This window comes from Xiphias gladius, chromosome 22 (genome assembly GCF_016859285.1).
Source record: "Xiphias gladius isolate SHS-SW01 ecotype Sanya breed wild chromosome 22, ASM1685928v1, whole genome shotgun sequence".
NCBI lineage: Eukaryota > Metazoa > Chordata > Actinopteri > Istiophoriformes > Xiphiidae > Xiphias > Xiphias gladius.
Window position 1 is genome coordinate 29,527,276 of NC_053421.1, and position 22,685 is coordinate 29,549,960.

The following is a 22,685-nucleotide window of genomic DNA, read 5'->3' on the forward strand; positions in this document are numbered from 1 at the left end:
TTAATTTGTTGAAAATGTTATCTTCTGAGAGGCAGCTTTTAGATTTGAAAAATAATAATTCAGGGGTAGAGAAGCGTGAAATTCAAATGAAGGAAACGCACTAAAGGAACGAGGGATTAAGAGGGAAATGAATTCAGCACAAACAGTAGATTTAGTGGAGAAAAAGAGCAGGTTTCTGTTCATTAACATTTGTCCCGTGCAGCTGTTTTCACTTATTCTGCCTGATTACAGCTGTTCTCAGAGTTGGGCCGATTTCCAAGTCAGGTGTCATTTCACCTTCAGTCTGAGGTCAAAACGCCTGATCAGTCACCTGATCGATCAACAGTCTGGCTCGGGTCACATGATCAGTCGGCGCTCTGGCAGGTGGAGCAGGTCTGGGATCAGATTTCCCACACGGCTGCTGTCAAAAGATCAGCGGGGTTGTTTTACTGTTGTCGCAGTGGTATTTTTCACGTTTCGGTTAAACTGTGGATGTGAGCCGTGATACGCGACGACAGATCAGACTTTCGTTCAGCTGCGGTCCCAGAGTTGTCTTGTTTGAATGCACTTGCAGGGGTTCAGTGTCCACGTTCAGTTTGAGCTCCACGTCGTGTCCAGTCAGTTGATTGGTACAGCGTGAGAATAAAAGTCGCAGATTCTGGTCCCACAGAAAGGAAGATTGAACTTTGCAGTGGGTGAACTCAGGCTGCCCAGCGTTAGGCCCTGAAAACCACAAGGTCTGTCAACCTTTACCGTCCATTACAAAACTGAAACTACACTTTACCTTCAGACAAACTAATGCGGCAAAGTTCATCTTCTAAAAACGTTTCAATCTTCTGTCTTGAACTCCAGAGGGACGTCAGCGCCAGCCGTAAATGACCAGAGTCGTCTTGAGGCGTCTCGTTGTCACCGCAAGGATGTCAGGCGACCGGTGGACGGCGCAGGATGTCACCATCCGGGGCCGAGAAATAGTCCGGCACATGATATGAGATATCACCAGACCTAGAAACAGGCAGACGACAAGAGAGAGAATGCCAGATTTTCTCTTTATCGTGATCAGATGGTAGTTAGTCCGAAGTCAGTGTTTGTGATGGATAACCACACAAACTCACACACGCGCACACTCACTCCTCCAGGCCTACAGCTAAAGGATGAGTCCGATCCCAGCCCCGCACCTGGGGACGATAACGGCCAATTTATAACACGGACTGAGGGGACAAGTCCAATATACTGTCTATGGGGAGAGAGAGAGAGAGACGGAGAGAGAGAGGGGTTTTGAAGGCCAGCAGCCAATTTGTGGTCGGGGGTTGAGAGAAAGTGGGAGGCTGAGTGAGATTAAAACTATTTGTCACTGCTGATAGTGATGACAGAAAAAAGCAGGAGAGAAGAAATGGAACGAAACTGGAGATTGTGGAGCTGGATAATTAGTGGAGCTGAGACGCAGAGACGGAGAGAGAGGCCGGGAGGTAGAGCAGCCTCCGACCTGAGCCTGAGACTTTATCTCGGGATTGTTGTGGAGAGGAAATGCGATGCTCTCATTGCTCTGATCCGGACGTTGTTTGAAAGTGTGTGACATTCATCCAGTGACGTTTTCAGGTGGAAGAAAAATAGTGGGGCAACGACAACAAGGTTGGACAGATGCAATACATAAAGCTACAAAAGTTTATAATGCCACATTTTCACTGTTTAATCCAGGGGAGAGTCTGACCGAGCACATACCTGTTCCCAGATCAGTCCCTATGTGCTTGTTCAGAGTCCAACTTTGCCTTGTTGCCCAGAGACTCCTGCTGCTTTCATGTCTGCGATCCTCTCAGAACGATGCCTGCACCTGAGCAGGTGCCGCCCCCTCCCAGTAACACACAGGAAGCAAAAGCTCCTGACAGGCTGCGGTCAGCCGTGTTTTCCCGGAGAACCCCTGGAGAAGTTAAAGCCCATTAGTTTTTCCCAGGCTTTGGTTTATGACAATAACCTGCAGCTGGTGACACGGAGGAGTTTAATCTCCAGTGACGCGCTCCCCCACGACGCTGGACGCCACTGTCCTACGTCCAGCCTCGCCGCCAGAAAAGGCCGTTTTCTACTTCCCTAGCAGCTCGACTTCCCTCTCCTCACCTCCAGCTGTCTCTGTGCTTGAGATGCTTGAGGTGAGAACTTGTTCGAGTTCAGAAATATAAAGAGCCATAGTTCCCGCGATCGCGTTAGTGCCAAGACACAGCTCTGGAGTTTGGCTCGTGCCCAGGTGTGACTTAGACTAGATTGACCTCCTCACCTCACTACATAAAGGACACACGACTTCCTGCGTTGGTACTGAGAGTTGGTGGTGGCCGTGAACTGCAGAACCTCTACTTCTTCAAACCTAACTTCTAGAAAAAAAAATGTTGTCAGGTACTTTACTAATCCCAGAGGAAATTTTGGGCGTCCAGCGTCTAATACAGAACAAAAACAAGGACACCGTAAAATACGAGCCATCGCAGGTCCACCAGAAGTTTAACAGCTGATGTAAAATAAAGGGCAATAATAGCTGTGAGATCCACTGAGACCTGAGGGTCTGGCCCCCATTACACTAACGAAACAAACTGAGATGATACATTTGCTCCTGTACCAGTAGAACGGGAAGTGTCAATGAAAGTGCGATGAAGCTAAGGTAACTACAGGCAAAGGGACCGCTGAGCAGCTGCGTGACGGTGTCCCGCCACTGAACGGGCTCCTCCGGTTGATAACTGCGCTGTGCCGTGGGTGACTGGCAGTGTCCATAGTACACGACCGGTGTCTTCAGAGTCCTCCTCTAATCAACCGACACCGGAGAGTCCAGCTCCATGCCGAGCACCGAGCCTGCCCGCCCCCCCGGACCAGCTTGCCCTGACCACTTACCGGCGCTCTCCTTCACGCTGCCACTCCGGCTCACCGCACCGTGGAGCCGTGTGTGGTTTCAGAGCTGACACGCATCTGACCTGCAGGGAGAACTGTTAGATCTCTCACACACACACACACACACAAGCTGCTAGTGCAGCAGCTGTCTTTGGGTTTTCTTCACCTTCTCACCTCCTACTGACCATCTGTCCTCAGACGTCCGCAGCTGATCAAGAATTCGTTCCCGTCCTTGAAGTCCGAACCAGCTCACTCATGTAGGGAGCAGGACGTCCTCTCAGACCAGACGTCTGTTTACCTACTGTGTATTCGCAGGACTCAGTCTCTGCTTGTGCAACGTATTTCCGCTAACTGCTACGCTGTCAGAACTCGCTGGGAAACAGCCGGTTGACGAGAACGTCCTTGGCCACGGTTACACGTCTCGGCCCAGCTCCATTTTTTTTTTGCTGCACGTAATGATCGTACAAGTGGGCTCAATAACCGGATAATGTTACAGTTTAGGACGGCAACAAACAATTACTTTCGTTTTCGATTAATCTGACAGTTATTTTTTCAGTTTATTGTTTAGTCTATTAAATGTCTAAAAACTGGCCGTCACAACTTCGCAGAGCTGAAGTAACATCTTCAAAAGTCCAAATACCCAAAAACCTTCATTTTACAGTAATAGATGGTATGCCAATAAAAAAAAAAAGAGCGGGAAACCCTGGCACTTGAGAGGCTGGAATCAATATTTTCATTGCATAACTAACTATGACTGAAACAATGAATCAATCATGAAAATATTTGCATCTCATTTATCAATAAATTTGTTGATAAATCGACTAATCATTTAGCCCCATTAGTTAAAATCAGACGGCAGTGAAAAACACACATTCATGAGCTGAGAGGAGTAAAAGAATAAAGGTATTAAATCGAGTTCACCAGAAGCTCAGAGTTCTGTTAAGTAGTCTGTGTTTTTTGTCCGAGAGAACAGGTCAGTATGGTGAAAAGGCCTGTGGGCACAGATGAACAAAAAGACCCGCTGACATTTTGCGTCTTTTCCCGCCGCTCATGCTGCTGTTGGTTAAAAGCTGCACCTGAACTTCAGTATCTTAACATCCGGAAAAGGGCAGCGGCTGCGGCTCAGGAGGAAGAGCGGGTCGTCCACTAACCGGAAGGTCGGTGGATCGATCCCTGGCTCCTCCAGTCCACATGTGGAAGTGTCCTTGGACAAGATACTGAGCCCCAAATTGCCCCTGATGTATCATTGGTGTGTGTGTGTGTGTGTGTGTGTGTGTGTGTGTGTGTGTGTGTGTGTGTGTGTGTGTGTGTGTGTGTGTGTGTGTGTGTGTGTGTGTGTGTGTGTGTGTGTGTGTGTGTGTGTGTGTAAAGCGCTGTGTGAATGGGTGGATGAGGCAGTGGTGTGAAGCGCCTCGACTGGTCGATAAGACGAGAAAAGAGCAGTGTAAGTGAGGTCCAAAAAAAAAGTTACATACAAAACCTGTGATGTCGTTCGTGTCGTCTCAAAGCAGAGACGCTCACATTAGATGAGATCTGGACGAGCTCAGGACATTTCATAAAGAATCGGTGTTCGTTTGTTCACTGTGTTTCATTTCAGCAGGAATGAGCCATAAATGTTCCTGCATGATGAAGGGCAGCACTTCATCAGTTTTTCTTCCCTCTCAGTTATTACTGTCTGGAGAGCTGACGATAACAATGAAGAAAAAGAGGACGGCGGTTTATTGTCATAGATAATGAAAAACAATATTTGCTGTTGGTGCAGCAGCGGCAGAGTGATAGAGAGAGCAGGCTGAGGCTCAGCGGGAGCAGCTTCATCTCTCTGCTTGTAATCAGGTGGCGAGGGAGCGGCAGAGGGGTGACGTACCTCCATCACCCCTCTGCTCTGCTGAAGCCCCCTCAGGACTTCATCAGCCCGAGCTCTGCCGCTGCAGCTGCCGAGTGCGTTTCCCCTGCACGACATTCGGGGAGAGTTTCAGACCCTGAGGCTGCACCGAGGAGGATTTTACTGTCCCGCATCTCATGGAAAAGACAGAAAATGTGGTGTCACTGAGAGCAATGGCTCGTTTCTATAACTCACTCACATTCTGATGTAAATGTGTCGGTTGGTGCCATGGAGGCATAAACCCGAGAGCAGCTTTGTGTCTTGTGTTCCCCCCCGGTGCCACTGCTGCTGCGGTGGTTTCAGTAAGTTCTAGTTTGGCTGCTGATCTGACCGCTCGCCAACACAGTCAGTCATGGAGGATATTAAGCTGCTTTTTCACTTAACACCATTTACATTTTTCGATTCAGTGTGATCTATACTTCGAGAGGAGATCATCATCTCTGAGGTCCATCACAAATAAGCATCCATAAATCTGCTTTCTAACTGCAGAACTTGCCTGAGAATCTTCATGTTTTTAAGTGTTCTTCACAGTGATCCAGTGACGGTCGTCTGTACGTCCATGGCTACACTGCAAACAGGAGCTGCAGGCGTTGATTTATTGGATTATAGCCCCGACTTTTGTCAGTGGAAACCTCCCAAATGGTACAAAACGTAACCCAATCTAGGACAAGCTGCCCAAACCTGCTGAAATAAAAAGGGCCAAAGCAGCCCAATCTGGCAACAATGTCCAAGGCAACATCATTCTTCATGTCTACACCCCCCAAAGCATCGTGGGGACTGTAGCTCCAAACCTAAAAGCTTGCTTATCCCCTAAATAGACGTAAGGCAAACAACAATAGAAGTGACAGAATCCTTCAGTAGTGTTGGAAATCGTATCGATACTATGCCGAACATCCCATCAACATGGTTCTTCCTTTCCAGAAACACCTACACTCTCCTCTATCTAACTTTGGTTTGGCGGCTCACTGCGTCAAACTCTGCTAAACCCCTGCTCCAGGCCAAAGACATCCACTAGTGCACCTGAAGGATTTGTGATTTTTCATAGCCAATAATTTCCATTTTTATTTTACTTTAACTTTATTCAACGTCACTCAACTTCTGGTCAGTGTCATGTCATTACCTGCACAGGGATCACTGTTATCTCGCCGTTCGTCATATTTAGGATCGCAATGAAACAAAGGCCTTGGAGGATCTCTGTGGTGCCTGTCCAGATGGTGGCGCTACAGGTGACTGCCTGGCTCACCTATGCCTAAAAATAGCTATGAGTCCCATTATTATTATTATTATTATTATCAGAATTAGAAACAGAAAAACTTAAATGATTCACGCAGGAAAATTGCTTCGTTACAATTGTTCAACACTCGGCGGAAAGAAAAAAAAAGTAAAAACTACTATAAAATAGTGATGATAATAATAGTGTGCTGGACTTGGCTTGAAGTCCTTGAAGACGTTCGGCCTCTCATCCGAAAGGCCTCTTCAGTTCTAACCCCATCTGACCCATGTGACTCTAACGACTCACATGATGACGGGGAGGGTCAACGACCCACGAGTGTTGCTGGTCTCACCAGAGGATACGTACCTGGACCCCCCCGCTCGTCAGGTAGAACTGAAGAGGCCTTTCGGACGAGAGTCGAAACGTCTTCAAGGACTTCAAGCCAGGTCCAGCTGCCTTGGCAGAGCACTTAGACAACACCATGACCCGGATGACTGAGAATCTTCACAGACGTCTCATCATGATTGTTGTTGTTGTTCAGTCTAAACCCTTTGAGCCTGTTCGCTGCAGTTTGATGACAGTGGAATCACCGGATGCCTCATAACTTCAGATCTGGACTCCTGTTTGTCAAGTGTATCTGTTTTCTTCAGAATCAAAAGTAAATTATCCTAAAAAAAAAAAAAACGTACAGTACCACTGACCTGCAAAGCGTTGGCATGTCGAGTGTCCTGAAGACAGGGACACATGAGAATAGATGAAAATAAACTGGTAATTGTCAGTTAGATAAAAATGCTCCATGTGAGAAAATACCGTCAGAGATCAAACAGGAAAAGTGTGTGTTGAGCTGCTGTTTGTGTCTTCATCACATCCCCACATCCCACACGTCCTCCAGACCGTCCTCTGCATGACTTACTCTGAAGCACTGACCGGTCCTGATGAGAGTTTGACCGCGGGTCCGACGTTTCAAATGGCTTTAATTGGAACGTGAATCAGTAAAACTTGATTTTCCTCCTACAAACGTCGTCTCTCTGCTTCGTCGCTCGTTTGTTTTACAGAAATAATTCGTGCAACACACCGGCTGTGTAACAGCACGGACTCAGTCACGATGTTAAGTTGTCGGAAAACAAAGCACACCGGTGTTTTTGCGTTTGGCGGATCCGATAGTGTACACGGTGATGAGTGTGATAGTTCCCTCCTCTGAAGAAATGCAGGCCACAGCGTTAAATGCACCAAGCTCCTTTAAGGTGGAGTGAGGAGCATGAGAACACAGGGAATCAAACGCATACATGATGATGCTTCTGTCCTCAAAAAGAAAAGCTTTCTTCGGATATAAGATCCACATCTTCGTCTTCTCTGTTCCACGCGAGGTTTAAAGTCAGACCGGTGCCGAACCAGATCCCCTGATATTTAGAGGATTGAAGAACTTCATGGGGACTGAGCAAAACGTGACGCAATGCGTGAACAGCCATTAGGAGTAACGAAGGAAGTTTTCACTGACAGGTCCTGGTCCTGAGGAGACTCAACAGCCAGGGGTGCTGAGGGTCTTATCGTTAGTTTTTACTGTCTTGTTACACCCCGGCTCTGCTGGTCCCTGTCGTCCACAGTATCCTTTTTTCATTGTTGCGAGCAGCGCAAGCTTTCCGATGGTTTCCCGTAATGTTTGCGCAGCGTCCTGTCGGCCTTTGTCGGTGTTGATCTGTCGTGTCAGAAGGTTTGGATCAGATTCAGACGGCTCAAGTTCAAATCCCGCCTTCAACCAATAGCAGCACGTAAACACTGTGCTTTTCTCGCGACCCTGATTTCTTTTCCTCATCGTGCCGTTTTCTAAACTGTCGTCGTGTTGTTGAAACGGCATCAAACTGTTGCCGTCGAGACATGACTTACTACGTTGTAAGGACATTATGAACACCTTCTGTACAAAAGGTGTCCCTGCAATGCTGTGGTTTTATTCCATATATAGAAAATAGACTGTGTGTGTTAGTTCAGCAAGAAAATCAGAAAGACTGTGAAGGATCGTGATGATGCAGGTGCAACGGTCTCTCGTGAAAAGAATTTATCGGTCGCTCCCTGAATTCAGTCCGACAACATTATTGAAATGAGATGAAAAGATAATACAATATTTCCACTATTTCCCATCCTCGTTTTCCGTAGCTCCGGGGCTGCAACTTCAGTCTCAGTGCCACCATGTCTCTTTGGATATTTAACACAGACGCCGTTTTTCCTATAGAAATGAACGCTGTAACCAAAGCGTGTTGCTGGTGTAAATAACTGCATCTGAACGCAGTTCTTTAGAGACAGGGTTGCATCTCAGGAACCTGGCACCCTGAAGAACCTGAAGCTGGATTTGAAACCAGGAAAAGAACAGAAACTGCACCTAAACAATAAGACAAAATGTTGCTACTACAGAGACTAATATCAGGATGTGATGTTTTGGTTTTCGCTGTTGTCTCAGGTCAGTGAGCTGGAGGCCGTGATGAAGCATATGCAGAAAGTTCTGGAAGAGGAGCTGAGCGGTGAGTCTGACTACATGCTCTGTACATAAAGTACACAAGCACAGGGTATATCACAATTAACATGCAAGGTGGGTACACACACACACACACACACACACACACACACACACACACACACACAGTGACAGCAGGATGTCGGAAAACTGGCACCTGATTCAACAGATCAGGATCCACAGGTTGAGAGAAGAGCAGTGAACAAAGAGCGAGAGAGACTTAGACTTAGAGCTTTCAAACACTGGAGAATTAGTCCAGGTTGCGTGATAACCTGGACCTGAAAGTCCAGTACAGACCAGAACACACCTGAAGCAGCTCTACTAGGACCAAAGAGTCCCACAGGTGGGACGCTGGATTTTCAAATGTTGATGCTCTGGTTGTAGTCGCCCTTTTTCTACTCTGGCGGATTATTATATCGTTATAAATGTGGTATGAACGTGTTTGACTTCCGGTGTTAATTAGAGTTTGAGGTCAGCGGCGTAGAGAATGACTCAGTGTGAAGTACAGACTTCCACCAGCTGGACTCTCTCGGGCTCTGCGACACAGGAAACCCCGAACCCCTGCTGGAGCGCGGTTTGGTCTTAGTGCCTCTGCCCCCCCGTGGAGACGCACGTTATCCCCCTCTCCGTCGCTTCTCCTCTTCATCACCGCTCTCCTGCCCCCCTACCTTCGGCTCTCGGGCTCCCGTTGGCCTGGTTCAGTCACAGTCTCTCCTGTTGGTCTCACTCCACTGGCCTCGGAAAAAATAAGAACCTGAACGTGACACTTCGCTCCCTCTCACCTCCTGCCAGAGGAAACACTGACTTCACCTCCCGCTTCAAATCTTCAAAATACCACAACGGTATCACGAGCAGCTGTAGCAGCAGTTTTAAAGGGACAGTTTTATATTTTTAATCATCCAGAGTGAGATGGGACGATCTATATTAGGTGTCGGTCTGGGACTTATTCCATTTAGCTATACCAGACAAGTCAATGACAATAGTTACATTTTCAGTCTTGAACAAATTTTAAGGCAATTTTTTTTTTTTTTTTAAATGTGAGTCATTGGTGGAATAATTTGTTTGCTTGTACAGATAAACTGTGACTGGTTTAAATAAAAAACGGATTGAAGCATCAAATAAAAGGTGTTACCTTTACTTTTCCATATTCATTCACAGAATTGACCTTATAACTTAACAGGATAAAAGAAGAAAGAGACCCAGTCAAAGCCAGTTATCAAATAACAGCAATACCTGATCTCTGACATGTGAAATCCAGGAAAAGCTTTATTTCCAAAGCGCTAATTCCATCGATGACCATCACTTCTACTTTGCTGGGGGGGGGGGGGGATGTTTTGATTTTTTCGATTGCTATCAAACTGCTGTCAATGAAACTCAGCAACTTCCTACATGAGTTTCAAATTAAAAGCCTGTGATTGAGCTCCTTAAAAAGCTTTTAAATTGAAACGATTTGAGTCTTGTTGAGAGTAGCTTAAAGGACGATTCCGGTTTATTTCAACCTTGTGTATTTCCCCTAAATGAGTCTGTCTGACCAAAAGTCACCTCAGAATGTGGCTGCTAGGAACAGCCACGTATTTCAGCCGGTTTATAGGCACCTACGTCCGGGTCAACTTGCCGGCTGACCTTACTTACCCCGCACAACACTACGCTGACATGCCACATTCTTTTACCTGGGGATAATTGTCCAACATAATTGTAACTTTTTCTCTCGGCTACCTATAAATTCAGCTCACAGTGGGTCCAGAATTATAACACATACAAAAATACACACCAGCACCATGCTCCTTTTTCCTACCGTACGGAGAGACCAGCGTTTGTCCAGCCGGCTTCTGTCTTTTCTTCAGTTGGTTGTGCCGAGGTGAAACAAAAGGCTCCGGGACGACGGTGTTGATGAGCGGCACGAAATCCTTTCTTGTACTCACACCGCTGGAATTCTCGTCATCCACGGACACATCTGTTTTTCAAGTCTGGATTCAGCTGAAGTTTCCGTCCTCAGTCGGCTGTGGAGACACCACCAGTTTCCTGAGGCACATCGTCTCTCAGGACGGTCCAGTTGTCTTTCTGCCTCTGCCTCCGTCCTTCCTGTCTCCTCCTCCATTGGATTCTCTGTCTGTGGTTACTGTCTGTCTCCGAGTCTGTCGGTCAGACTCAGAGATACGGGGCAACGAGGACTCGTTAACCCGAGCGATTCATGAATAAAAACAGCGTCCTCGTTAACCAGAGGAAGTGTTTTTTCCCAAAGGGGCGAGTACGACGAGAGTCTGCCGTGGCACTGGTGGGATCAGGAAAACACAGGACACTGTACTGAATTTGTCGAGACAACGGCTAAACATGGAGGAAGCGTTGGAGGAGCCATCAAACACGACATCAATCTCTCTGCAGGTGCGGTTGAAGCCACTATTTGAGAAACTATTTATTCTGCCCGACTTGATGCAGCCACGCCAAAAGAAAACCGACGGTTTAATGGAAATGTGTGATTTAGATGCAAATCAAACCAACCCATCTGAAATATGATTGTATCACAGTAAAAGCCGTGGACATTTGAATTCATACTATTTGCTCGGCATCTGTTTCTAAAATCTTAAATTAGAAATGAGATTGAAAGTGCAGGAGACATTTAAGTTACAAGATTTTCATTTTTCCGACTGAAACCCACAAACTGACACGGAACGCCACTCTGGATGTTTGAATATGAATGAGAGCACGTGTTTGTGTGCATTTATTCATGAATGCGCTCATGTTCTACGTATGCTCGTACTTCTACATGCATGTGCACTTACTGTTCCCGCATGCTGCTGGTTGCCATGGTTACAGCCAAACCTAATGAAGAGGAATCAGCTGTCGGTGCGTCTGTCGTCGCGTTAACTGTTGGTTTTATTCATTCTGGTTTTCGGGCTTTGTTTTTTTCATGCGACGACAAACAAAAACAATTTAAGAGATATGACATGTGAGAGAGGAGCAACTTGGTTTCAAATAAGAAAGGGAGGCTAGATATGAACAGAGCAATTTATGTCATGGATTCAATCTGTGAGGCTAAATTATCCAAATGAGCCAAAAAACAGAAAAGTGTTATTCCTGTTTCTGAAGAGACTGAAGGAACAGAAAGGCCGAGGTGATCAGAGTCTTACAAACACTGAGTTACCGTACATGGCTGCAAAACTGCTTAAATGAAACGGGTAATAAAAACAGATGCATCCAAAATGAACATTAACCGATGAAATGATCTGCTATTGACAGACAGCCTCATTCTTATCTAAGTGATGGGTATGAGACAGTGGTGTCAGTGGACCTCACCCCCCTGACCCCCCTCTCTCCCTGGCCACCCTTAACTCCATAACCTGTTTCCTCTGAAGGTAACGTGATGTAGAATGTAACTACGTTAGTAGTTAGTATTAGCACTGTGCTAAAGTAGAAGTGAAAGGTACTTGTACTCGAGTGTTTCCATTTCGGCCAGCTTTTACACCTCTGCTTCAAGACCAGTCAGAGGCAAATATTGTACTTTTCATTCCACGATATTTCTTTGACTGCTTTAGTTGTTATTTTCTTCACAGAACAACAGTTTACACAAAAAGAAAAATGACGACTTGATAAGACATGATGCACTGCTGTAGATTACAGTATGTAATGTCAATAAAACTAGCTCCGACCTCACCAACTACAATAGTAGAATACAGCTTTGACATTAATGTATCAGTAATAATAATTTAATAATATAATATATAACACTATAACAGTCTCAGGGGGGACTTTTAACTATGAGCAGCCTACTTTTCAACACACGACATTTTGAACTTGTACTGGAGTATTTTCTTACTGCAGTACTGCAACTCTCAGGGCGGAAATACTTCCTCCAGCGCCCATGAACACACTCCTCCCATGGTGCCGCGGTAAAACGTCGTTATCTTACATTACATTTGTCTCATCGTCCTCTTCTGGAGGTTCTTCTTCTTCTTCCAGTTCCTGTCTCCGGTGTCATCGCTGTCAGATGGTTTTTACTTGTTCGCTTCATATTTGTAGTTGTGTGAGCTGTGGAGCGAGCGAGTCATTCGGTCCCCGAGTTTATCCTTCGGGCAGCGCTTCTCCCCAGGCTTGATGCGGATTTAACAGACTACTGTACATGAAAGACTGTACCATGATTACAAGTAATGAGTAAATAGAAAAAGGTCCAAGGATTGAGCCCTGGGGAACACCTCTGTCTGTGTTGGCTAAGTTGGATTTGTTGCCATTTTATTGAACCACATCAAAACTGATCGAAACAGACCACCAAAAATCAGCTGCTTTGGTCACATCAGGAATTATTCCATTTGTCAGTTTCCAATTAATATATGATGAAAATACCTCATTAGTAAATTTCATAAGAGCAGCAGTTGTGAAGTAATTAGTAAACCCAGTCTGAAGTAAGGAATAGAATATTGTTTTGATTAAGTTACTTTGATAGCTGGTTTTAAATTTCATTGTAATGTATGTGGCACATGTAAATGATAAAGGTCCAGAGATCAAGGGTGACCACTTCTTTATGCACTGTGGTGACTAGCATATGTAACTGAGTAACTGATTCAATAAGGAAAGATTAGACAAGTCAGCAAATGGAAAAATAAGTTTAAAAAATAGACAAACTTCCCTTTGTGTTCAATGAAAACTGTTGTTTCAGGTTAAATTGTACAACATGTGGAGTCCTCCTCAGCATATTATCTAGTCCTGATGGTCAAGTCACTGTTTGGGCTGAGGAATGGTGGACTTACTGTCCCCTTGAGGAGCCACAGTAACAGACCTCAGCAGCAATAAACAGCCATTAAATCCTTTGATATTTAGCTTCTACTAAATGGAACAAAAGAGCTGGAGCAGCTCAGAGGCCATTATCCCGGTTTACTGTCCAGTCATTAGCCATTAAACAGCAGCTCAGAGTCAATTTGTGCTGTGCTGGGGTTTCTGACCAAAGTCTAAAGATACAGAGGAGCAGGTTTGTTTTTATTCAACATATTGAGTTTAAACTGCGAGAAGATCAGAGTCAGAGTGAAGTCAACAGAAGGGACAGAATAACTGAGCTTTGTTTGTACCACTGAGACTCACAACAACAGTGATATCAACTAGAAAACACTGAATTCTATCAAGAAAAATGTCTGTGAAATAGTTGAAATACTGAAACAAGTGAAGTGGCACTCAAACTACAAATATTGACAGAAGAGTTAATAGTTTGGAGTTGAAGGATGTTGAAGTATCAGTTTGAGTGTCAGCACTGAGTGAAGTTAAATCGCTGAAAAGAGTTGAAGCGTATTTTCAAGAAAGAAAAGAAAAAGAGAAAAGCAATGGAGCAGTCAGTTGAAGTGTCAGTGCTGAAAACATTTACATTTTCAAAAGCAGTGAGACGTGAAAGCTGTTAAAATGCTGACGATGTAAAAGTACTTAAAATTTCAGCTGTGAACTGTAAGCAGTTGAAGTGTCACTTGATTTTTAAACACTGACAGCAGTTAAGATGTCAGGTTAAGTGTAAGATCTGGGAGAAGTGGGACTGTCAGTTGCACAATAAAAATAGGTTAAACTGTCAGTTGATTTGACAGGTGAAAGCAGTTGAAGTGTCAGTGAAAATAAAAGAATTCAGTTTAGAACTGATGTCCAAGGGCTTTAGGTTTAATGATCCCATTAAGAACTGTGAGCTCTTTGAGTTCATTGGCTCGTTAACATTTAGAGCTCGTTAACATTCACTGCTTGTTACAGCTCAGTTTTTTTATAATCAAGACCCTCGTTAAGATTCAAATATCGTTAAGACTTACAACCTCTGGAGACTTAAAATGTTTCGCTCTAACGTCACGTGTAAAGGTCACCGCATCTTTAATTTTCATTCTGAGTTTTCAGCCTGTTGGCGTCTCACTTCTCCTGCAGACAGAGCTCATGTTTCAGTTTTCAGTCAGTGGGTTTTATTTCATAACAGTTTGGAAAAGCCAGACTCGTGTGTGTGTGTGTGTGTGTGTGTCTTTGAAGCAGAGATGGAGAAATTATGTGTGTTTAGATTCTGGCAGCAGCAGATAACCTGCCATTATAATCCCATTAGATCACCTCCACAGACTCTACTGTTCTTTTATTAATGGAGTCTGAGCTGCTCATACAGGGAGGGGGGCAAAAAGGGGGAGAATACGCTGCGACCAGATTTTAACTAAGACAACATCCAGTGGTGCGATAGATGATACTTGAATTTCATTGTTCTGTTCTTTCCCTCTTTAAACCAGGAGAGCCAGTGCAGCCCGAGGCCCCTCAGAGCCCCGAGGGGCCCCCAACGATCAACAGCAGCCTGCTGGAGGCCAGAGTCCAGCACCTAAGAGAGTGAGTCTGGGAGGGGATTTTACTTTGTAGTTTGTAGATGTAGGTCCTGTGCAGTGCATCAGAGGACTAGTTCAGGACCAGTATCAAAGTTCAGTGATCCTAGAGAGAGTGGGCCCCACGTCCTGAACGTGAGGTTTTTAATGCTGGCCAAAAAAGAACAAACTAATCTTCTCTTCTGATACTTGCGCGGGTTCGAAACGTCCACTCCATTAGTTTGTCTTGCGCTGAGGACTGGGGACTGAAAGTTACATTCAGAGGTCCAGAGCCGGGTATACCACGGCGGCATACCGCTCAAATGTCCAGGCACCGCTGTGGTTGCTTTGCTTGAGGACAGGGAAAGATGGTGGTTTCCGTTAAATGTTAATTAATATGTCAGGCTTTATTATATTAAACCAAAAGCCCTTATCATCGCAGTTTATTGAAAAAAGAGAGAAATGAGTCATCGTGGGCCCATTCTGAACAGCAGCCTTCTAGAAATGTGAAGCAGCACATCTTACGCTCAGGTAGGACAGACTGAACACACGGATGTAGACAGAAGACGCGCGAGCACACAGCAACATCAACAACAACGGCCTGTAAACACAGCAGTGCTCCATAACACTGGCTCCGACCCGAGCAGTGACAGCAGATCCCCTGAGGAACTGACCACGAAGCCCCGGCGAATATTCGTTCATTTCTTTCTTAGCTCATCGATGCTGCGTCGCCCTCCAGATAGTTTTGCTCAGTCTCTGCCTGACGTGGGATTATTGAAGCCTTTGTGAACTGTCTGCTCTGTGTTTACACAGAGGCTGCCACACGTTGCTGAGCGGACACAGTCATGAGGAAGCTGCATGGTTGCCAGGATATTCGTATCGAGTGGATGTGGTGTTTCTGTTGACTTATATTTGCAGAGTAGCTTCTGCTTGGAGCTTGTTTTTTTTCTTAATTTATTACTGCTCTTTATGATTTCTTCTTTTGCAGCTTATATCTCCTACTTATTCTTGTTTCTTTTTCCAAAACATATAATCTACCATAGATGTGAAATATAGATTTAATATAAGGGGGGCTACAGCTGCATTTCTTTGCATAGTCTCCTACTGTAAATGACGATAAAGCTGACTTTAGCTGTGGCCTTGACCCCGACTTCACGCAGAGGTTTTCCCCTGCTGAGGTTTATCTTCGGTTGGAGGTTTCAGCTCAGATTTAAGCTCCGTCTCTCTGTGAGCATCTGGCAAAGTTTTATTTATGATATTCCAATGCCTGAAGCTGCGGTGCATCGCTGTGTGGATCAGTGTGATATAAACAAGATTCAACAAGATTGTGGAGATTAATCTGAGAACCCAGAGAAAACAAACACACAGAACAGAGACAATAATACGAAACAAAGGTGTTTTAATATCATCATCTTCACTCCTCTAGACAAAAGAGGAAATTTAACACAACAGACATCTGGAGAAAGTGGAAGCACACAAACATAATGAAAGTGTGTACAGCAGGATGGAATACAATCGAAACTAAAATCCATCAGACATAGTCCCTCACACAGTCGACCTCTTCCTCGCTCGCCCTCTGCCTCCTCTCACCTGCAGTAACAGGTGAAGATTTATCTAACGAGTGAAGGTTCTCACAGTTTGCAGGCTAAGATCCGCTGACGTGTTCAGTTTTCTTCGTCTCTGTTTGAACTCGGCAGCCTGTCAGAGGGATTGTAACAGTGATATAACCAGCTGTCATTCGGGCCAATCTGACAGCTGGACTGAGCGACCCGTGCCGATCTGTCCTAAACTTGCCGATACAGGTGTTAGCTGTGAGCCAGCTATCGGCAGACTCGCCGGACTGCGCTGGACTCAGCACAAACACAGGTGGTGCAGAAACTCCCTCCGGTCTCTCTCCTTTTTCATCTGCTCTCCGTACCGGGAAAGTTGAAACAATACACACACCGAGAGCTTTTATTTAATGACTTTAAAAAAAAATAGAAAAACATTAAACAGAAACTGTGACATGGGAAAAAATCCCCCCGCTGTGTCAGTAAGTGGACAGTTTGCAAAAGCTGCCATTTATATTCATTTATAAATTTCTAAACCGTTTTCCCAATTACATTCTACTGACAAATGTTCGCTGGCTGCCATGTTTGTTTTTTTAAATTAAGCACCGAATGCATTTCTGAACTGCTCCCGATAAGACCAGAGACCAGGTTCACATCGCGAGTCCCGTCTGTGGTTTAGACAACAACAGCTCCTTGGTAAAGCTTCGGGTGCTGTGAGAGTCCGAACAGAAGCAGAAACCAGTTTAACGATGCTGGAGTCGCTTCAGGTGGATGTTGTTCTGCAGGATCAGACATTGTGGTGGAAAACACACACGTTGAACACACACACGTGTCTGTGACTTGTCAGGTACGTAAACTAACAACATTTCGTTATTGCGTTTAAATGAAACAGAGTCCGATTGGCATTGCATTTCTTTTAAAACATATCTGCTGTTGCAAATTACTTTAATATAAACGTCATTTCTAGAAGACAGTTGCAGTTTGTACTATCTGCAGGATTGTTACTGATCTGATGCAACTATTAACGTTTAGTGTAGAAGTTGGGCTTCCCTGGTGGCCTAGGGATCACAGGTGCCCACTTTGAACCTCAATGCCCAGAGTCCAGCCCTTAGTGGATGTAATTTCCCATCTCTCTCTCTCCATATTCATTTCCTGTCATCTCCCTGCTGGTGCCGCACTAATAAGGGGCGTAAATGCTGAAAGAATACTTATAAAGATGTTAGGATTCAGACTGTGTTAGTGATTTTAGCTCCGTGTCCATAATTACATCCAGATTTCTGACCTGGGTTTTGGTTTTTCCCAAAACAGAGAGTGGAGCTGAGCGCTGACTCCCAGCTTTCCTTCCCTAGACATTAGTTATTTCAGCTTTGTCTGTGTTTAGCTTGATTTGTTCAGTGCACTTACAGAGGAACTCTACGGGACTGTAGTCATTCTGTGAGTAAGTCTGGGCGTCGTCTGCTTAGTTATGATGTTACTGTGTATAATTTGGCCTGGTGGAAGCATGTAAATGTTAAATAAAGGAGGTCCATGAATTGATCTTTGGGGAACTCCACACACCATGTACAGCTAAAGGAGGAGGTCTGCTGGAAACCAAATGAGCTTAATCTGATGAAGACTGGTTTATAATCACAGGTACATAATCAACCACTTCACTCTGTCCATTCAGCTCCTCTAGATCAGTAATCGCTGGTCTCCTCTGATTGGCCGAGAGTGGCAGGTGGGGTCATCTGATTGGTCAGATGGCGGGGGACGATGAAATGGAGAACCTGGCGCTCCCCACTTGGACTGGGGGTCGGCTCATCACCGTGGCAACATTATCACAAACACACACACACACACACACACAGCTGCTCTGGGAATGGGAATTAAAGGCTGTCAGCTCACACAGACGTCCTCATAAAACACAGAGGAGGAGGTTTGGAGCAGCATGGAGTGTGTCGAACAGCTCAGTGTTTAGTTTCAGCTGCTGTTGTGTGTTTGGTTCCTTCATGTTCTCTCTGGGCAGTGATGCTGGTCTTGGAGAACTAAAGTTCTCTCAGAACTCAGATCTCTTCTCCTAAATTACACAGCAGATGCAGTTGCGACAGAGGATATTTTTTAATCTCGTGCGCGCAGGTTATCTTGTTGGCACAAGATTAAAAAAGATCATCTACGGGGACTTTTAAGGCTTTGGAGAAAATAACGTGAGGCATTGTCGTTGATTAGAGGGTTAGGACCAGACTGAGAGACTCCATTTACACAGTCACTTCATGTGTATTGGACAGAAACCACCACAGTCTGTGTCCTCTGTCCTGGTGATAACAGCAGCTACATTTACACTAAACTGGCACTGAAATTAAATGAGAGAGTGGCGTGAGTTAGAGCTGTGAAGTCAGTAAAACGTTGTGTGAGATTATGGATGGTTGTTAGCTAATGCTAGCTAAACTGCCATAGTTCAGTTCTTCTTTTGCTGTTGTTGTTAGTTACCAGACAAGTTCAGGTGCTTAACCACCTCCCTCTGGACTAGAGGAGGGCCAAGACCAGGGAGCGAGAGTTTTCTGCATCAATGCTGAACGAAGCATTCGTTCCGGTTCTTTCTTTGACATCCAGCGTGACGTTAGGTGTCACTTTGTTCCCTTAAGCTGCCGCTCGGACATTAATCCTCCTCCTCCTCCTGCTGTCGCTGCCGCGGTTTGTTCTGCTGGAAGAGAATCAAAAGTTTGGAGAAATCAATAAAACGCCAGTTTTTTCTCCCGATGGTGTGAAGGTAGAAAGTCTGATTTATGCTCTCAAGGCCGTTTTCTCTCCTCTGAAGTTGTACCTGTTCACATATAAGGTTTGAAATGCTAAACCAAACACAACACTAAACACTTTTACTTTCATCAACCGTTGCTGAAATAACAAGTGCGCTTTACAGCTGACGGCAAACAGATGGACGGTTTTATACCGTTTGAAGATAAACATCAGGACAGCTGCTCCCACAGCTGATCACTCTTAACTCGGATCTAATGATTTGACTTCAGAGACAACAGGAAGAAAATTTTTCTCCGTTTGGAAACGTCTCCTGCATCGACAATCGACTGTCTGACTCTGTAGGAAAGGAAAAAAAGAAGATAAGAGTGTTGGCCGTCACCCCGAGAAGAAAAAGAGAAAAACACCAGTTTGCCTGCTGACAAGAGCTGAAACACAGGGCCAAACACCTGTGACGGACCGAGACAAACAGGAAGGAAGTCAGCCGCCATGAGCTCCACCCTGTCAGTCACAACACCTCCCCGAGGAGGAGGAGGAGGAGGAGGAGGAAGCTGAGGAGGAGACATGGAGACAAACAGCAGAAACATCTTCAGAGGTCCAGCAGGTTGAAGGTCAACTGTCATGTTACCACAGGGAGACACCGCAACCCCCCAAATCCTGCTAAGAGCCTGCAGAGTCGATTCCCTGTGTCTGCCAGTCCCTGTTTTCAACATACCCAGAGTCTAGTTTCTAGGTTTCGACTTTTATCCATGATTGTGGCTGGAGGAACGGTTGAGACATGATCCGTGATCAGAAATAATCAGTACTGATGTTGGATGGGATTTGACGTAAGATGGTTTGTTCATGGAGCTTAAAACAAACTTGAGGATCTTTATGTTATCTGGATGTTTTGTGACATTCACTAAGAGCAGTGAAAGGTTTGAGACAGAGGATTCTGACGGGTGGGTGAAGTGCGCTGCGTAGCCACAGACGGAGGTTTGTCTTCTTTTAACCATTAAAAAAAACCTTTCTGAAGTAGTTTTAATTGGCTGAGCGAAACCAAACTGGCCGGACGTGATGCCTTTAAATCTCTGACCTGTGCCTCTCTTCCCCGCAGGTCTGTCTGTCGTCGTCTGGGATCAGACGTTTTCCAGAAGCTGTACGAGAACCTGAGGGAGGCCAGGCAGCGGCGGGACGCTGAGGACGGCGCCGCAGGAGAAGCTCTACGCCGTCTGGACGGCGAGCCTGAGGTCGCTTTCCAGGTGGACCAGCTGCTGTTCTATGAAGAAGAGCTACAGAGAGTGAGACAGCTGCGGGAGGACAAAACGCCGCTCTGACTGTCTGTCTGCTTCTGTCTGTCTCAACCAATTATCATGAAGAACTTTTCTTGCTTTACATGTAAACTCTGAGCTGTAACGTCAGTTCAAACTATAGTAAATAGTAAAAATCTCAGATTTCGTTCCTACCAGAATTTATTTACACTCATTATATGACAGTGGAAAAAGAACCGTGACTGGTGAAAATCAGACAAAATCAGCAGCAGAACCAGCTGATCGGCCACAACACTGAAACCAGTTACAGTGTTCAAAGAGATTTAAAGTGACTATTTTTACTCCTGATGTTCTGAGCGCTGATCAACAGCATCTTCTTTCGTCTGAGTCTGCAACAGTCACAGTTTTTAACAGCCACTGATACAAAATGCGAAGTAGAACCTGCCTGATCTGGTTCTTGACAACGGGATGAGGCTTCCGGCTGAGATCGGAGTTTACAGAAACAGGCTGCAGGTGTGTTGTCGTGCATCTCCGCAGTTTGTCAGGATCAAACACGGGTTCTTACCATGAAACCTGGTCTGTTAAATTATGGAGCCTAACATCAGAGACACAAAGCGCGAATCTGCTGATTTGAAATGAAACACTGACTCTCGGTCGTACCATCTGGATGTGGTCTCTGATGTAGCTCTGTGCAGGGTTTTCAGCTGTTTGCAGATGAAAGATGACTTGGATGTTGCCCCCCCTTAGATAAATTCTCAGAACTTTCCAAATTGTTGCTTTAGTTTACATTGTTTTTCATTTCTTTCACACTTCATTCATGCTAACGGCTCATTCGTCAGCTGTACGGCCCCCAGCTGAGTCCTAACTCTCAATCATGTCCATGCAGATGTACAGCTAATCAGTTAAAACCCGACACTTCTCTGCCGATCCGTTGGTGGAACGCGGTGAATGGTTATCTACGCAGGCTGCGTAACCGCTCGCATTTCACTTGCTCTTTATGTGCGAAGCCAAAACCCCAAATATAATTTCATGCTTCAACTTTACTGGTGAACCGCACCAAGTACTTGGTTGTGGGTCGTCCTTGACGTGTCTCTCACCGAACCTTTGTTTCCCTATTTGCTTACTCTTCTCTATAGGTAGTTAATTTTCCATTTAAATGTTTAAGAAGAACATTTCTGAAACATCTGCAGAGTCAGTGAATGTTTATTCTGATACATTACAGCATTTCATCGCGGCTTCCCACCAAAGCTGCAGTTGTGGTGTTATAATTCGTTCATTGATTCATGCCTCCCGCATATTGAGGTGTGGGGATGAAGAGCCTGTGACGTGCCAGGCCTGCAAATGTGTCACTTTCTGCGAAATTCACTGTTTTGAATGAAAAATACATGATGTGAATCCTGGATCCTGGATCCTGGATCCTTCTTGATCACGTGTTTGGACACTACTACAAACCTTTTGTTTTCGGTCGCTGCCACTTGAAATGTTTCTCTTTGACTAAACTACACTCGTTCCCTTGTCGAATGACCTGTTTGGCCCAACAGCAAATTCAGCTGCACTTGTGATGCACATGCACCTGCTGCTTTTTGTGCGCGTGACACCAGCGGCATCTTCACGTGTGTCGAGCCTCCAGAAAAGCAGCAACACATTGCGTTCGCTCCCCACAGTGGCAAATGCCGGCTGCTGTACCCTGAAGACTTCCTCCTCAGGGGTTTGGTTTCACCTTTTTTTATCCCACCTGAGTTTGCAGGCCTGTGCAACCACCTTGAATTAGAGTCGCACAGAAGTTACACAGAAGGCAATGGATCCTAGATCACCGCTTACCCGACGACTCCTTTACATTACGTTTTGAGAGAGTTGTACCAGCAGGGGGCAGTGGGATGCAGGTGTTTGAACAGCGACATCATTCTTATTCTAAATTTCTACCGGCCGTTACCTCGCATTTTCAGTTATGGATACACCAACTTTTCACCTCGGTCACACATATAAACGTTCTGATCATATTTTTCCTTCTTTATTTGAAACTTGTGGCAATTCCACTGCAGTTTGTTTTCTAAACTACTAAATGAAAGTGTGTCTGGTGAATAGAAATTCCCAGAGTATGAAAGTGTCTTCACTTTCTATGAACTTTCCTTCTTCCTCTGGCTGCTTTCTCTCTCCTCAAAATAATAAGTTATTTCCCAGGTCTGTTGCGTGAATATTTAGCTGATAAATGACTGTCAGACAACTGCACCCTGATTAAAATTTAATTAGACGGAAGTCATCAAATGCTAATGAGACCTCTCCACTGTAATGAGGTTTGTTAGCATTTTAAAGGTGTCAACAATAAAAAAAAGTAGAAAACGATGATCGTCTCTCAGGGAGGATGGAGGTGAAGTTAACTCTGACCCTGAAATGATCTTGTGTGATATATGAGCGCGAGA

The 22,685-nt window shown here is 45.1% G+C and overlaps 1 protein-coding gene across 4 annotated transcripts in view; it reads left to right on the forward strand.

Moving 5' to 3' along the window:
* Positions 1-20,582, forward strand: part of nek11 (NIMA-related kinase 11) — an 80,815-nt gene extending 60,233 nt beyond the window's left edge. For 3 of the 4 annotated variants that reach the window (XM_040117312.1, XM_040117311.1, XM_040117313.1), the window contains exons 14-16: positions 8,392-8,452; positions 14,670-14,763; positions 20,112-20,582. In XM_040117312.1, the coding sequence (XP_039973246.1) occupies positions 8,392-8,452; positions 14,670-14,763; positions 20,112-20,331 (375 nt within the window). In that variant the 3' untranslated portion in view covers positions 20,332-20,582. The remainder of the gene's footprint in view (positions 1-8,391; positions 8,453-14,669; positions 14,764-20,111) is intronic. The other variant, XM_040117315.1, reaches the window with a different exon arrangement.
* The last annotated feature ends 2,103 nt before the right edge of the window (positions 20,583-22,685 follow it).